At 39.4% G+C, this 16,613-nt stretch overlaps 1 protein-coding gene across 3 annotated transcripts; it reads right to left on the bottom strand.

Annotated features, from left to right (window-relative positions):
* Nucleotides 1-2,661: 2,661 nt before the first annotated feature.
* mxra5a (matrix-remodelling associated 5a) lies at nucleotides 2,662-16,129 on the bottom strand. 3 transcript variants are annotated; one of them, XM_058380470.1, is made up of 7 exons: nucleotides 15,575-16,129; nucleotides 15,114-15,350; nucleotides 13,023-13,152; nucleotides 12,515-12,905; nucleotides 7,953-11,945; nucleotides 6,138-7,059; nucleotides 2,662-5,744 (listed from the first exon to the last, which is right to left on the bottom strand). In XM_058380470.1, the coding sequence occupies exons 2-7, from the start codon at nucleotides 15,332-15,334 to the stop codon at nucleotides 3,836-3,838; spliced, it is 7,566 nt and encodes a 2,521-aa protein (XP_058236453.1). In that variant the 5' UTR covers nucleotides 15,335-15,350; nucleotides 15,575-16,129; the 3' UTR covers nucleotides 2,662-3,835. The 3 variants fall into 3 exon arrangements, with proteins under 3 accessions (XP_058236453.1, XP_058236454.1, XP_058236456.1); XM_058380471.1 differs by having other exon boundaries at nucleotides 15,114-15,324; XM_058380473.1 differs by having other exon boundaries at nucleotides 15,114-15,312.
* Nucleotides 16,130-16,613: the final 484 nt, after the last annotated feature.

Raw genomic sequence — 16,613 nt, 5'->3', positions numbered from 1 at the left:
CTGCCAATAATTTTCCAAGCGTCAGTAGCAACAGAGTTAACAAATATTATTCTTTTTGTGCATTTGTTATGTCTTCATGGTCTAGCCTGCTGGGCTACCAGTGTCAGCAGGTTTTTTGGTCCTCATAATAGCGCTGAAAAATGAGAAACAATGCAAGCTCCCACGCAGCCTAAAGTGCCTCCATATGGCTGAAGTCAACATCCATCATCCTCCATACTACGCAAACCATATCCACATTCTGTTTAAAACACATCTGCTGTACAGCAATTTCTGTCCACTTTACTTCCTGCTATACTCACTATACTTCCTAGTTTGTAGTTTGCACCATGCAAACCTTGAAAATGGGCCTTCACAGCACCACATCACCAAATGTTGTCCAAATGTTGCTCAGCTTGAAGGTTGAAGACGGTTAATTTGGTAATGAAGTGATGAATAAAGGAAAAACCACTATAAAAGTCATGATGGAAGAAAAGCCCTGACTCAGCTTAGCAACTCATAACATTTGGGCGCTCCAAACCACATATAGGGCAAGTGTTCTGCTAGCACATGAAAATTTTGATGGGTCAAATCCGCAAGCATGCCATGCTAATTCCCAGCATCTACAAAACATACGATTGAACTTGATAGCCTCACATTTAAGCCAACTCTTTAATTATGGCAGAAACCACCACACTTTACATTCTAATTAGGCTGTAATTCCACGTTTAACACTCATTGCTAGCAAAAGAATGTGACTGTATACTGTTGGAAGCTATCTTGGCAACTTGGGTGGTTGAAGATCTCTCTTTTTTTTGAGGGCAATTAATGCAGGTGAGATACTGCATGCACAGCATACACTAGACTGCCAGGTTCTAAGAACAGGATCTGGTACCTTATGGCAGCCTATAGAGTTTCATAATGTGATCTTGGGAACTTTACATATTTTTTTACCTAATATAATATACAAAAAAATTAATAATAATATAACCCATTTTCTTGAAGTTTCAGATTCTTTAAGTTTCAGATCCCTTCTACAAATAGGATTGCTGGCTCATCATAGCATACTCATTAGCAGCCACACGTGGTGTTCATGCATCAGTAGAGCTAGCTGATTAAGAGTCATGGAAATGACTGACTTTGTGAAAAAGGAAAAGTGATGGAGCAGAACAAGATGCTAAAAATGTTCACTGGCCACAAGAACCCTGTGCCATATGTGTGGTCTGGGATTTCTAAGGGAAACTCTCAGACAAGCAAAGCAAGCTTTGTGACGTTAAACACATTGGAAATGTGCAGTTGACTCCAGTTTCTTCTACTGCATTGCTAAAGCGTTATGGTTGCAATGACTAATTGTTCCACAGTCATCATATTAATGCTACTGGCCCTAAGTCTATGATGGCACTGAACACTACTGCACATGGAGGAATACTGCATCTATACACTCTGGGACCTTTTTCCTCCTTGTCCACATGATGTAAAGTAAGCACTGTTTATAAGGTATACTTACATATATAGTATATAATCGATTGGCAACTCAGGCCTGAGGTCTGCTTTAAAAATTGTAATTGCTGCTAAGGGAATTTATTCAATTGTCCTTCTTCATTTCCTTTACACTTGCCAATAACACACTTGCACAGTACCATGATATAAATATTTAAGGATCTTTGGTACTGTGGAATGGTAAAAATCTATTTAAAATCTGCTGGAAAATACAGATAAAAATTAGCTAAACCTTTGGTATTGTACTGCTGTTAGATAAGAATAGTTGGATCCTTCTTATTAACAGCATTGGCAATGTGTAAAGTCACAAATCTGGAACAAAGACCTAGACAGCTAGACTCAAACATTCAGGAAATACAATTACCCTGTGACCACTTTGTCACAGTTCTGGCAAGTCAGTATTCCCAGGTGTGCCCAAGATCCAGCAATCCAGCCCTTGATTGTCTAGGCCTAAATCCAGTTCAGGGAAAAAATATGAAGCCTTTCCTCACTTTTCTTTGCTATCTTCACTTGGAAAAAAAATTAGTCCTGGATGTGTGCATGCTCACGCTTTTCATTTTACAAGACTTTAGCTTTGATTTTTGGAACAATGATTAGCAACCCTTTAGCACCATTAACCAGAAGTTTGTTCTTTATCACGTCAGAGAAAGGAACAAGTACACTATATTGTCTAAAAGCTTGTCGACACCTGACCATCAAACCTTTATGTGTCTTTTGAACATCTCATAGCGGATGTAACCCTCAAAGGTGTTCAGTGGGGTTGAGGTCAGGGATCTGTGCAGGACACTTGACCTTTTCCACTAAAACCTTTGCAAACCATGTCTCCATAGAGCTTGCTTAGAATATAGGGACATGTCATGCTGGAACAGGTTTGGGCCTCTGAAGGAAAAATGGTAATGCTACAGCATACAAATACATTCTCGACAATTGTGTACTTACAATGTTGTGGAAACAGCTTGAGGAAGAACCGCATATGGGTGTGATGGTCAAGTGTCCACAAACATTTGACCATATAGTGCATATTGTGTGGCAAAGTTCCATAATACTTTTCTCAAATAAACTCACTACTCATTTGAATAAATTGTCTGGTACAGGTAATGTACAGATTTACTTACAGTAGGAAAGTTAAAAAATGTACTTAATTACACACTGATTTTAGTTCCTGATGGTTAATAAATGCCCCCCCTCTCTTTATCAAGGAACCAAGGAATTTTGTAAGATATTATCTAAGACTCACAACAGCTTTATTGCTAATGTCTTCACCATTTCTTCCAATTTCATGGTCTGTACTGTTAGTGGTTTGGTTTCAAGCAAACTTTTAAGTAGTTTGTTTAAAATGGTCTTTATTACAGATATCCAAAATAAAATTCAATCTCAATACAAGTCTTTAAAAGACAAATAAGTTAAAGCAACCTCATGGAAAAAAAACATGTGCCTTTTTTGTCAACTCTACAAAGATGCAGTTGATATACCTACGTAATCCTACACAACTGGGTTGCAGCATACAAGTTCAGACAATGTTCACTTCTGAATGGGATTCTGTTTCTAAATGGAATAAGAAACTCTATAGAACATTCTTATATGTAATGCTATAAGTGTTCTGTCCTGTTTGGATAAAAATCAAAGCCATTAACTGTAACAAAGTCTACATGAAGAGTTAGCTGTTTTTGTTAACTCAGGGCATTGTGTTCTTCAGCATTAAGGTTTGAACATTTCTCCTAGTCAGTCCAATGTGAACATGTGTCCTACAGGAAATATGTAAAAAAAAAAAAAAAAAAAGGGGCAAGAAAAAGTATACTTTTTTATAGGTTTGCCTATATGGGAACAGGAAAGATTAACATGTTCAAAAGCAATGAAAAAAATCCTTTAAACACTTTTCCTTCACCCATTTAGAATGAAAAATATTAGTTAATGTAGCTGTCTGTTTTAATATCCCTGAATGATTCATATGATTTCCAAAATGAAAATGTCAGTAATATCCTCCGATTATTTTTCAAGATTAAATAAAAAATATAGGCCTCATATATACAGTTTGACATAAATTGTCCCTGGCTGCAACAGTAAAAAAACAACAACAACAACAAAAACCTCCAGGAAAATAGTTGTAGTAGTATTTACATGAAAAAAACCTTACTTGTTACTGTCAGATTAGTAGTTAATGGGTATTAGGTATGAATGGGATAAGTAGCACAACTCCCTAGATGTTTACAGGATAGAAAAACTGACTGGCAAAGTGATGACTAACACTGTAGAACAAGTCCTAGAATGATTGCAAGTCATGTTCACATTGAAAAATAGCTAGGAATAAATCTATGGATTAGCTGAAACTCTCAGATCTCTGTTCTGAATTTATTGCTTCTCAGTACACATGAAGGTATGTTCCCTTTGAGTCAACCCCAATCACATTTCTAGCTGTGCATCTGTAGAAACCTGTGTCTCTTGGCGTGGGGTTCTGGATTATAAGGAAGCCCTGAGGGTGTATATACTTGTTTCCAAACAGGCGTGGCTGAGTGCTGACAATTAACCTTGTTCTGTCTGGAGTCTCCCATGCCACTTCTGCCTTGGGGATACCTGTAGCTACACAATTCAGTTGAACAGCAACTCCTCTTCTGGCATAGGTGGTAGAAGGTGGGCCATTGGAAATTCGTGGCGAGTACGCAATTATAGTGACTGGGATTGTTAGCAAGGAACTTCCATATTCGTTTGCGGCACGGCAGGTATAAGAGCCCCTGTCATACACAGAAGCCTGCTGGATGGAAAGAGTACCATTTGGTAGAACAGCATAGCGACCTGCCCGTTGAGGTCGGTTTAGAACAACTCCGCTTGGCAAAGTCCATGTAAGACGGACAGGATCACTAGTAGACAGACAGTGCAACTGTAGGTTTTCACCATTTACGACACTAACAGGTGAGTTGTACCTGTTATTGATCTCTGGCTTCCGCCCTGGAGTCAACACCACAGTCCTCTCAACCAATCCACCAGCATTACGCCCCAAACATCGATACGAACCAGCCTCTGACACAGCTGGGTTAGTAATTACCAAAATCCCATCAGACCTGTGGAAGAACTTGTTAAATTGAGAGCCACTCATTAGTGGAGAACCACTAGGTAGAATCCAGGTTAATTGTGGTGCTGGAGTACCTTCAACAGAACAATTTAGCATCATTGTTCTACCCACAGTTATAGAGAAAGATTCTGTTTTAGGGCTTTTGAGGTTTGGCTTTTCTATAACATCTATCACATCAAGTTGTACCAAGAGCCTTGCTTCTCCACCTTCGTTACGAGCAATACAGGTTAATTTTGCTGTGTCGGCTGCCCTCAATGAATGAATATCAAGAGTGCCATTTCGATGGACTGTCATTCGGCTTCCATAGTACGGTGCTGGCAGAATAACATTCTCTGGGAAAACCCATAGGACATGAGGTACAGGAGTACCAGAAGCATCACAGTGGATCAGTTTCCTTTGATTCTTCATTGCAGATATTTTCAAAGAGTTTGTGAAGCCTCTTTGACCGTTGATAGCAGGAGGTGATACCAGGATTTCCAGCCTGGTTACTTTAAGATCTTGCCCTGCACTATTCCTGGCTAGACATGTGTAGTTCCCACCATCAAAGCGCTGCACTTTCTGAATGACCAGTGTCCCATCATTATGGATCAAGTACTTGTCTGAAGCAGAAGGAATTGCTCTATTTGTTGGAGAGAACCATAGTATGTGAGGGTTAGGCTCTCCTTTAGCAGAACACTTCAGTGAGGCTGAATCTCCATACATTACCCTGATTACCTCAGAGGTCTTGTTTCTGATCACAGGTACATCTGCCACCACCTTGACATGTACTTTCATCTCATCTTTGCCAATCTGGTTCTCAGCATAACATGTGTAATCACCTTCTACGTGCATCCCCACATCGTTAAAGAATAAGGTGCCATTGTCAAAAACGACATATCTACTACTTGGACTATTACTGCTGCTGCCGGATTTCATAATGCTGTTGACCATAGTGCCATCAGGCAGAGCCCACTGGATCTTTGGATTTGGTAGGCCTGATGCAACACAGTCAACTTTCAGGTTACCACCGTACATCACCTTCTGGTTGATCTGTGTCTTCTGCTCAATCTTGGCTGGCTTTGTCAAGATACTGACCTTAAGGGGTGCATAATCATCTCCCATTTTGTTATGTGCTGCACACAGATAGTCACCTTCATCTTTCTCAGTTACAGAGTGGACAGACAGTGACCCGTTGGCAAACACCTTGATTCGTGGGTCATAACTAAAAAACAAAGAATTTTGAAGAATTAATAGGAGTAAATAGGTAAACAATGTGAAATAACATTTGGTACTCTCAATGATCTGCAGTACTGCTAGTACACATGAGTAGTACTCTGCTGTACACTGATGAACCAGTTTATTAGGTACACTTATATTATTTTAGTATATTCATTTAGCATTCATCTTTAGTAAGCACTTGCCCAAGGATCTTAGAGCAGTGTTTTTATTTGTTAGGCAGATGTAGATGTAGACGGTACAAGTGCTGATCAATTTGTAGTAGGTATCATTTTGGATAGTCAAGTCTAACAAAAATACTAGTGACTAAATCTATGTCTATGGGAGGTGTAATTATCTGGTCATATGTGATTAAGTTAATGAATTTATGTTTTATTACCTATAATGAGCATCCACAAGTTTTTTGGACGGAGTCCTCCAGATGACTCTTGGCTCAGGATCTCCCGATGCAACACAATCTAATTGCAGCTTTCCCCCATAGATTACATCTGTTTTCTGTGGAGATGAGGAAGTAATTCTGGCTCTGGCTGATGCAATAGATTTTTTCACTGTCAAATTAACAGCTCTGGATGAAATCCCAAGTGTATTAGTAGCTGTGCATTCATATTTCCCTGTATTTGCCGGACCCAACCCACGAATATACAAGGTCCCATTGTTGAAAACAAAGAGGTTGAGGCCACTAACAAATTCTGAAGAACGAAGCTGCACACCATTGGACATAGACCAGCTTATTGTAGGAGGAGGAACACCTCTGGCACTGCAGTTCATGTAGACAATGCTGCCTTCTGGAAGAGTAATATTCTCATTTTTCATTTGTTGGATCACTGGAGGTGAAGCAGCAACTGTGAGTCGAACAGATATAGAGTCTGCTCCAGCTGCATTGCTAGCAATGCACTTATAAACCCCACGATCGGTGTACGTAGCAGATTTAATCCGGAGTGTACCATTGGCTAAAACTGAAATTCGTTGTTCATGTATGCCAAGGGAGGGAGCTTCAATATGTACTATTTCCCTATTAGGGAGCACCCACGTAGTGCGAGGATGAGGGTTTCCTTGGGAATGACATTCCAAATCAATCATATCTCCCAGGTTTTTGGTTATGTCTTGGTAACGTGGCTGAAACACCCTGGGGTGTTCAGCTATGACTATCAGTGTGACCACCAATTTGTCTTTTCCATACTGGTTCTGGACACTGCAGAGGTACTGGCCCCGGTCTACAGGAAGGACGTTGCGGATAGTGAGGGTGCCATTGGGGTGGACTTCAAATCGCTGAATCTTAGTATTCTGAGTAATGCTGGCTCCTACAGAGGGATACAGTGGCATTGATTAGGAGATTGCATATTGATTCTAATGATAAAAATTGTGTCCAGTTATTGAATCACAATAACATTGAATAGATATTGAACAGATGACAGTTAGTGTCTATAATTTTTTTTTTGTGATAAGATTTAGCAATAAGATTTTACTGTCAATTTATTTTAATATCAGGCCTCTGATTTAACAGTGGTAGAATGTGAGAAGACAAACCTTATTAATAAAGAGAGATAATACAACACTATATGGCACTGATTCTCTATTACCTTAACATTTTACATGCACTTAATAGATGTTGTTCTTAATAAATATTTAGATTTTAAGCTGTTTTATAGATCTTAACTATGAACAAACAATAACTGACATATCTGTCTTTTGGAAATTGTACCACATTGTGTTTCCAACATAAACCACTGAGGGCATTCCTTTCAGATGATGAGGTCTGTAAAGAGGTCAGTAACAGGGAAATGACATCATATATAGTTCTAGCTAAAATGTGGTAACTGTGGGAGTCCAAAGAAATTATTTCTGCCATAAATCAATATCGCTTAATACAATATGGTTCAGTCAGCTGTTGTAAATTAACATGCAATAAATGTGAACAGATAAAACAAAAAAAAGCCAAAATAACTGTATCCTATTTTACAGAAACACTATGGTATAAAAAATTAAATTATTTGTTTTCTTTTTAAATAATAATACGGAATTATCATTTTACAATACTTATTACATTATCTTTTATGGCATAATGTTTGACAATTATAGATATAGTTAGCAACTTTACAATGTTCTGGTTTCACTTTATATAATGTAACTTTTATCAGATCTAGATGTATTTAATGTAGGTGTATGTACCATTTTGTAATACAGGATTGCATACCTGTTGAGATCTTAGTCCAGGAGTGGAAGGGTCTAGGCTCTCCTACAGCCACACAGGGCAGATAGGCATCCGATTCAGCCTGTACTGTCACTGTGCTGATATTGGTGCTGGTAATCTTAGGCTGTCCTCTTCTAGCCGGGATGACTGGCTTTTGCTGAGAATGATGAACACCATTGGTGGTAGAAGGATGGTGGATAAAGAAAGAACTACCATTTGGCCTCATAGGAAGGGTTTGTCTTGGAGGAGGAACTAGGACTTTGGGGGTAGTTGTGGGAACTTTAAGTGTGGTTTGTGGTTTTGGTTTTTGGGTGCTTAAATCACTGTCGCTGGTATCTGATTTTCTATGTTCTGATAGACTTGTTGAATGAAATACAGTTGGACTGTTTCTATTAGGTGACCTGATACCCTGTTCTGGGTTTAAAATTCTTTCTCTGTGTCTGTCAGGAATATGATTTGGACTGTCAGGTATACCTGACCTACTCCACACGGAAGGTATATTCTGGAAAGATGTATGTGGGTGGATTACAGAGGGTCTCCAATTCTTTAGTGTTGTTGGAGGCATTGGTGGTGTTGGGGTAGTAGTTATTACTGTTGTTGTTTTCAGGGTGGTGACAGGGTTACTGTACTGCTGACTTTCCATCAAAGCTACAGTATTTTCTTCTGCTATTTGAGCCTTCCTTCCAGAGGCTTTTTTTCCGTTAGATAAAGCATTGTTTAGGTTTGATGTTGTGGCCATTCCAGGTTGTTGAACATTTTGGGGTGTTTTCGGCCTCTCAGTTGTAACCTGAGAATTCTCACGAGCCCCCTCATAGATGCTTGCTTTCGTTGACCCACTAGGGATTTCTGAGTCATGGCTTGCAATGATTTCATGCTGGGTTTTCACAGCAGATGAGGAGAAAGGTTTCAGTGTGAACTTAGATTGATTTTCTGCTTTATCTCTACCTGCACCTGGTGTTGCTTCTGATTGTGTTTGTGGACTCTCAGAGGAAGGGTCAAACTTTATCCCTGAGCTGGTGTGTCCTGTAGTGCTTTCTGTTTCTACCTCTTCAAAATACATTTCCATTAGGGAATCAATGTTTATAATTGTCCCATAGTCAGTAGATGTAGTGTTCAGAATGAGAGGAGATAGAGTAGAATCACTTTCTCTGTGTGTGGTTGATTGTCCTATAAAACCTAAAGTTGTTGATGAAGATATTGACAACGCTGTGGTTGACAAGGCTTTGTTATCTGGTTCAGTGTATGACAGTGATGTAGGCTCCACTACTGAAACTTTCTCAATGACATAAGTATCAGAGGTTATGATATTCTTGATGTCCAATAAAGGATCTGTCCGATTTGTCAGACTTGTTTCACTGAGTGACGTTCCTTGATTGTAAGTAAATGCAACACTGCTATCCAGTTTGGCTCCACTGCTCATAGCCACTGTAGATGTTGCTATTTTTGACTCAGACATAGCAGTCATCTTTGTGATCTCAGAAACCATGGTTTGAGTAGTGGGATTTGGAGTGATATTTATGAAGTATGAAGATTTTGATTGTTTTGGTTTTGTTCTATTTCTATTAGGTTTTCTTCGTCTGCCGTTATTCTTACGTCTTGAATTGGATGAGGCCCTACCATGTGATGTTCCTTTTTCATGTTCTAAAGTGGATTGAGATCTTGGTGTCATAGTGGTAAGCAGTGTAATTTGTGAACTGTCATGTTTCCCTTCTGATGCAATTTTTGCAGTGTCAGTAAATAAATGAGTAGCATAATACTTTCTTGTGTTTTGTTCTTCAAAAACAATAGATGTGGTTGATACTGGACTGTGGTCAGATTTTCCGTGATAAACCTCAATCCCATGACTTTTTAAAATGCTGTCTTCTGTATCACTAGCATTGTCATTGTCATCACCTCTAGCCCTGGGAAATGCTTCATTTTCTTTGCTAACCAACTTGTGGCTTTGGTTTTGATGAATACGTGTTTCATTTGGAATTGTGCTCTCGACAGTGCTCACTTCATTCCACTTGGCAATATCTGCATCTATCACCGAATGAGTAGTAGGCTGTGGACCAATTGTGGTATATGCAACATTAATCAAATCAGAATCTTGGTTGACCTCTGGAGAAGCGATTTGGTAGGGTATGTTTAGCTGGTCTTCAGCATCCAGGGGTTTAATATCTAGGCTGACTTCTGTGGTTTGCACCGATGCGTCTGTTGTTGTGACTGTGTATGATTCTTCTTGTGGTATCACTCCGGTTGTTCTAGCTGGTATCAATTCCAAGGACTTTGTGATAGCAGTGTCAAGCTGATGTAATCTATTTGTGCTAATCTGACCAGAACTTACAGTTGTAGTTGTTTTTGCATTATCACCACCACTGCGAACTTTTGCCAGAATATTAGCCCAATGTTCTGGATCTATCTGGCCATTTGATACATTAATTCTTCTCCTTGTTTCTGTTGGGTTACTCCTGTCAGCTCCCATAGAGATTATTCGTCTTCTTGGCAAAGGAGGACGTCTCCACACTTTTCTGGTTGGGTGTCCACCCCGAACAGGAGCATTTGGAATTCTCCTTTTATAAGAGCTATCCACTCGTTTAAAAGCTTTTTCTTCAGGCTCTTCATTTTCATTGTCCCCAGATGCCTCTGCATCATTGTTTATTGGAGCTTTTATTTTGGTTGAGACTCCTTCTGCAGGCTGAGGTCTACTGGAATATTTCCTTATAGGATGTCCTCCGGAGGCCCTCGTCAGAGTTACTTTTGTGGCCAATGAGTCCACACCATGTTGAGATTCTGCCACACATTTATAATAACCATTGTCTGATAGCTGGCTATTGCGAATGGTTAAAGTTCCATTTGAGGCCACAAACATCCTGGATAAATTTGACCATGTGTTTATAATTGTGTTGTCTGGCAGGATCCAATTTATATCTGGATCAGGAGAACCCAGGGCTACACAGGGAAGAGAAACAGGCCCACCAGTGACTCCTGCCACAGGTTCAGCCACACCCTCACTTCCAGGAGCTGGAGTAGAAGAGTCTTCCACTGTCAGACGAAAGGGAAGAATACTTACATCACCCACCACTTTTGCTGTACAGTAATACACACCTGAGTCCGAGTGATCCACGGCTGTTATAGCCAACAAACCAGTTGGAGACACTGTGATCCTGTTATCACTGCTCTGATATGGGGCCTCAACTTTAGACCCATCGGGCAGCATCCACTTTATTAATGGGTTCCCTGAGCTATGCACATTGCAATGCATCTGAATTGGGTTGCCCACCACAACAACCTGAGATATTTTGGTGCTGTTTCTGGACTCTATCAAAACCCACTCTTTCCTCTGCTGCCTCTCTTCCTCTGCCTCTACCAGCTCTGATAGATGGGTGCTAAGAATGAGTCTAACCCTTTTACTTGTGGACTGAGGTCTATTTAACTGCAAGTTCACTGCCGACTGCATTATCCATGCAGGTTCCGCCACCATATTGGCTTTCACGCCAGTGAAGTAAACAGCATCCATTTCTGCATCCTGGCGATACCTGTAGCTAATTTGAGGGTCTTTGCTTAACATAATATCCCTTTTCAGGTGTGCAGGTACATCACTATAATATGCAACAAGCCTCCACAGCTTTTCATAAGTGCCTCTGTCAATCGGGCATTCCAGATCTAACGTCAGGGTGGCATTTGTGTTAATCTGAAATGAGTTAACATGGTTCCAGTTTATTCTGGTCGACTTGGTTGGTTCATTGACATGACAGTACAGATCTACTTGGTTTCCATGTTCGTCTGACAAGCCGAGTGAAACATTCCCAAGAGGTTCACGGAAGTCATCTAATGTCAAGAGTTCACTCTCTGTGTCCAGGGCAGAGGTCCTGTGAGGGGCACTAATGACAGGACTGGTGCATTTTGGGTTGTCTATCTCCCGAATATCTTTTTTGTTTTGTTGTTTAGGAGAAAAACACACAGGACACAGTTGTCCTCCAGGGAAAGCTCTATCTTTCTTGCATTTGAGTACATCTGATGAGAAAAGAGTTCATGGATTAATAAAATATGGTATTGCATTGTAATCTGCTAAAGGCACTAATGGAATTAACTATATTAATTATATAGAGTCAAATTAAAAATACAATAGCAACTTGCAATTCTTAGCATTTTCCACAATTCTTAAGTGTTCTTTAAAGGCTCTGATATAAAGCACTGATATAATTATTACATACACAGTTGCACAATAATGCACAGTAATTCAGTTTATAACTACTATATTCACAGCTACCACTTTCAGTAATTCGCTCTAATTATACTGAGTCATCCTGGTCAGGGTTTGCTATGGGTCAGGAGCCAGTGGGAACACTGTGCACATGCTGGAATACATTGCAGACACATTTATACCTAAGGGCAATTCAACACATATCTACTGGCATATTTTTGTAAGGTTTGAGGAATCCATAAAACCCAAAGGAAAACCACATGGACATGATGAAAACATTCAAAGCTTACAAACAAACAATAACCTGAGCATCAGCGCTTCCCACTGTGCTGCTTACTCCCTGTTTTGGAATACAACTTATATAGAACTTGATGCTGACCTGGTGCATTTGAGCTCCACTCTTTGAACCATTTCATCCTACAGTCACAAGTCCAGGGGTTCTCATGCAAGTGCAAGTTCTCCAGTTGAGGCATAATAGCTAACATCTTTTGTGATAGCGTTGTAAGCCCATTCTCAGACAGGTACAGGTGCTTCAGAGTGGACATGGGGAAGTAGCCGAGCACAGAGAAAGTTGCAAAGGTGGCTGGATGGAGTTGCTGCAAACGGTTGCCTTCCAACTGTAGCAGACGGAGAGAGGTGAGGCCTTGGAATGCATCCGGATGTATGAACTCCAGATGGTTATGGTCCAGGTGCAGCCTGGCTAAATTCCAGAGACCTTGAAATGTGCGTCTGCTAATGATCTTCAGTTTGTTGTAGCTCATCTTCATCATCTGAAAGGATATACAACAGGGAAAAGGTAAAATATTGGTAGCTATGATTTGTCTTGATTAAATAAGGATTAAAAAAATTAGCCAGTGATATGTACTCGATATATATACTCCACTCACCTGAAGGGATATTAGGTCATGAAATGCTCCATCAGGAATGTTATGAATATTATTCCCATGCATCATGAGAAGTTCTAGCTTTCGCATACCAGCAAAAGAGCTGCCTGTTATTCGGTTTATTGTGTTGAACCTGAAACCGAAACAATTACAGTACACAATAATTCTTCAGACCTAAGATCTGGACCATAAATATTCTGTCTGAAAAGATTATGCAGGTGAAATATTCAAGCTGGATTTTAAATCTCGACTAGGAATGCTGTGTTGTGTCTTCAGCCTGTGTTTAAATCATCTTGGGAGGCAGGTGTGTGCTCAACCAGTTCATTTTGATGAGCAATGAGGAAGAATACAATAGTGGCTTTGTTTGCTATGGTGGGTAAGAGACAGCACTAAAAGAATCCACATCACAAAGTCCAACACAGTAAAATATAAAGAATCTCTCTGCAATTAGAGAAAGTAGCACCAAAGTTAGTCAGTAGTTGTTCATTTTAAATCCTTCTAGGGCAGAAACATATATTTTGTCATTCTTACAGCACAAATATTCTATTTTTGTTAAAGAACATGACGTTGCAAATGGATTAACAAAGGAAGCTAGCCTTAACATGCCATTAAGTATGCTATGTAAATGCTTAACTAGCAACAACTTTACTGTTAAATAGTTAATAGGTTATCTACATTGTTAACTCTTTTCACAAACCCATGGACAGGTTTATTTCACATCGTAATTTTCCCTCTCATTCTTTCCATTATTAAAATGGTACCAAAGTGAGACTAGCCACATAGGTCTTTTGGTATTGTTTCTATAGTAACAGCCTACACCCAGTGATTTGTATGCAGACACTCATCATAATATAAATCTAATAATAAACTTGTTTATAACAGCAAAACTTACTGTTATTTATATGAAATAGTGAAGTTTTCTGTATCATACTGCAGGCATTTCATTTTTTTTAAAGTAAAATAACAAGCTGCACTTTTTTGTGATTGAATTTGATTTGAAAAAATTCCACAGCATTAAATATAATCATAAAAAGTACGAATATTTATTCTTTAATAAATTAAAAACTGGAATCATAAGACAAACTGAGCTGCATCACACTGCCCTGTCGTTGATTATTGTTCTATAACAGCATGCTTTCAAGATTTTCTACCTTATCTAAACATGTTTAGGAAAGTATTTAGCTAGGCTACCTAGATACATTATATTGCCAAAAGTTTTGGGACACCCCACCAAATCATTAAATTCAGGTGTTGTTTTTCAGGGGTTGGGCTCGGCCCCTTAGTTCCAGTGAAAGGAACTCTTATTGCTTCAGCTTCAACATTTTGGACAATGTCATGCTTCCAACTTTGTGTGAACAGTTTGGGGATGACCCCTTCCTGTTCCAACATGACTGGACACCAGTGCAGAAGCAAGGTCCATAAAGACATGGATGAGTGAGTTTGGTGTGGAGGAACTTAACTGGCCTGCACAGAGTCCTGACCTCAACCCAACAGAACACCTTTGAGATGAATTAAGTCCAGCATCATTGCCTGACCTCACTTCTAGAGGAATGGTCAAAAATTCCCACACACAAACATTTAGCGTATAATAAAGTGTAGCTTATATCAGTCATACATGTAGTATAAGAAGGCGTGTCATACACTAACACAAAAGAAATGAAAGATCATTTGACCTCTCACTTATGCATTGATGGATTTGGGTTTGTTGGGTGAAAACTGTCATGTGATCTCTTGGCTACTTTACTAAAAACTTTGTTGTCATTGGACAAGTGAAAAGTGGCATTCAGTGTGGAAATTCCAATTAAGAGAATGAGAATAGGCAATTGTGTGCAAAATATATTTTGTGCACTATGCAAGGGCAGCAGTGTAAAATCAAAGCTGGACTTCTTGATCTCCTGCAAAGAGATACCTGGTTGCAAAAGCTGTCAGTTTGTCTAAAGGTGTCTAAACCCTTTAGCCAACTGTTGTTATAATTCTGATAAACTTATTGTGTAACACAAGTCTAATCGATTCAGGTTGGAATCTGAAATCAAAATGAAATATTTGAATGCAGATTTCTCCATTTCCATCTCCATTTTGGAGTAACCTTCTTACCCGAGGTTCATGCGCTCCACTTGTCGGGACACGCCTGCGGGCACCGTGAGCAGAGACCGAAACGTGCAGTGAACCTCTCCGGGCTGCGGGCACGCGCACGGTCGCGGGCAGCCTCGCGCGCTCCTCGCCAGCGCCGCCAGCGTAAACAGAGTCAGTACGCGCGCAACACAGTGGCCCATCTTCAGCTTCAGCTTCAGAGCTGCAGCCAAAACTTTTATCATGAAAAAACAAAAAACACTGTGGAGCACCACGATAATCATCAAGACTGAAACGCAAAGCGATGTGCAAAAGAAAAAGGAAACAAAACAATGCAATGCACTGTGTGAAATAACGGTGCTGTTTTTTTTTTATTATTATTATTATTCCATGAACTCCAGTGCATGCATTACAAAATGTTTTTGCGCATGCATTTGAATAGAAAAATATTCACGAAATGATTCAAACAGGACTGAGAGACTTACCTTAGACGCTGTTTGTGCTCAAAGTCGTTTTTCTACTAAATTTCAACATGACTTTCATTCATTCTGCTCCTGAAAACTTTCTTTTCTAGAAACACCGTGCAACGTCAACCGCAACACCGAAGCAACGAACCAAAAAAAAAATCCGAAACGTTTTCATTCATGAAGAATTTTCTCAAAAAATCCCCAAATTTCTTTGCATCCACTGTCTCTCCAATGCAACAGCCAAAAAAAAGAGCAAACCTATTCAAAAAGCTATAAATAAAAATAAATACGTTCCTTTCTTTCAGCCTGGAAATTCCATATAGTCTGTCTGTTTCTCCGCAGCTGCTCCTGCGTTTAGTTTAGAGAACTTTTGAGAGCGTTTTTTCTTTTTTTTTCTGGCAGATGAGTGCGCTTTGGGGATGAGGAGGAGTGGCTGAGCGCGCGCACGCTTCACGCGCCTTCCTTCCCAAACACTTCCACTGAGGGCTGGACAACTGAGTGACTTTCCTCAAACACTGATCCAGGGAGGAAAAGATGCTTGGGTGCTCTGAGAAGCAATTCAGGAAATTGACTCACATTTTCCACTTAAGCTCGGTGTAGTCAATCAGCCAAGATTGTGTTTTGGTGTCAAAATTCTTCTTTAGTTTTGCACTGGTGCTAGGTAATGGAAACTTATGATCATTGAGCTTTGGGGTACTGGGAGCTCACTGGAAGTGGTTCTGGGAGGCTTATAGAGAACCAACTTGATGATCATGAATCATGATTAGATAAAACGCCCAATTTCCCAAATGTACAAATGTAAAGCATGTTGGAGTCTCATGCAGAAATCATCATACACCTGCTTCAAAATAGTGCCTTTGCATTGTTATATATGCATAATAATAATAATAATAATAATAATAATAATAGTGATGATGATGATTATATTAATAATAATAATAATAATAATAATAATAATAGTGATGATGATGATTATATTAATAATAATAATAATAATAATAATAATAATAATTATTATTATTATTATTATTATTATTATTGCTGTGTTTTTGTATAC

Source organism: Hemibagrus wyckioides, linkage group LG26 (assembly GCF_019097595.1).
Source record: "Hemibagrus wyckioides isolate EC202008001 linkage group LG26, SWU_Hwy_1.0, whole genome shotgun sequence".
Taxonomy (NCBI): domain Eukaryota; kingdom Metazoa; phylum Chordata; class Actinopteri; order Siluriformes; family Bagridae; genus Hemibagrus; species Hemibagrus wyckioides.
This window is presented reverse-complemented; position numbering and strand designations above follow the sequence as displayed.

Bases quoted from the DNA above. Each gene is read 5' to 3' on its own strand.
- mxra5a (XM_058380470.1), bottom strand. From the start codon at position 15,334: ATGATAAAAGTTTTGGCTGCAGCTCTGAAGCTGAAGCTGAAGATGGGC. The intron at 13,153-15,113 runs GTAAGAAGGTTA...TTTCGGTTTCAG, and splicing joins GTGGAGCGCATGAACCTCGG to GTTCAACACAATAAACCGAA. The intron at 11,946-12,514 runs GTCAGCATCAAG...TTTTCTCATCAG, and splicing joins GTGGAGCTCAAATGCACCAG to ATGTACTCAAATGCAAGAAA.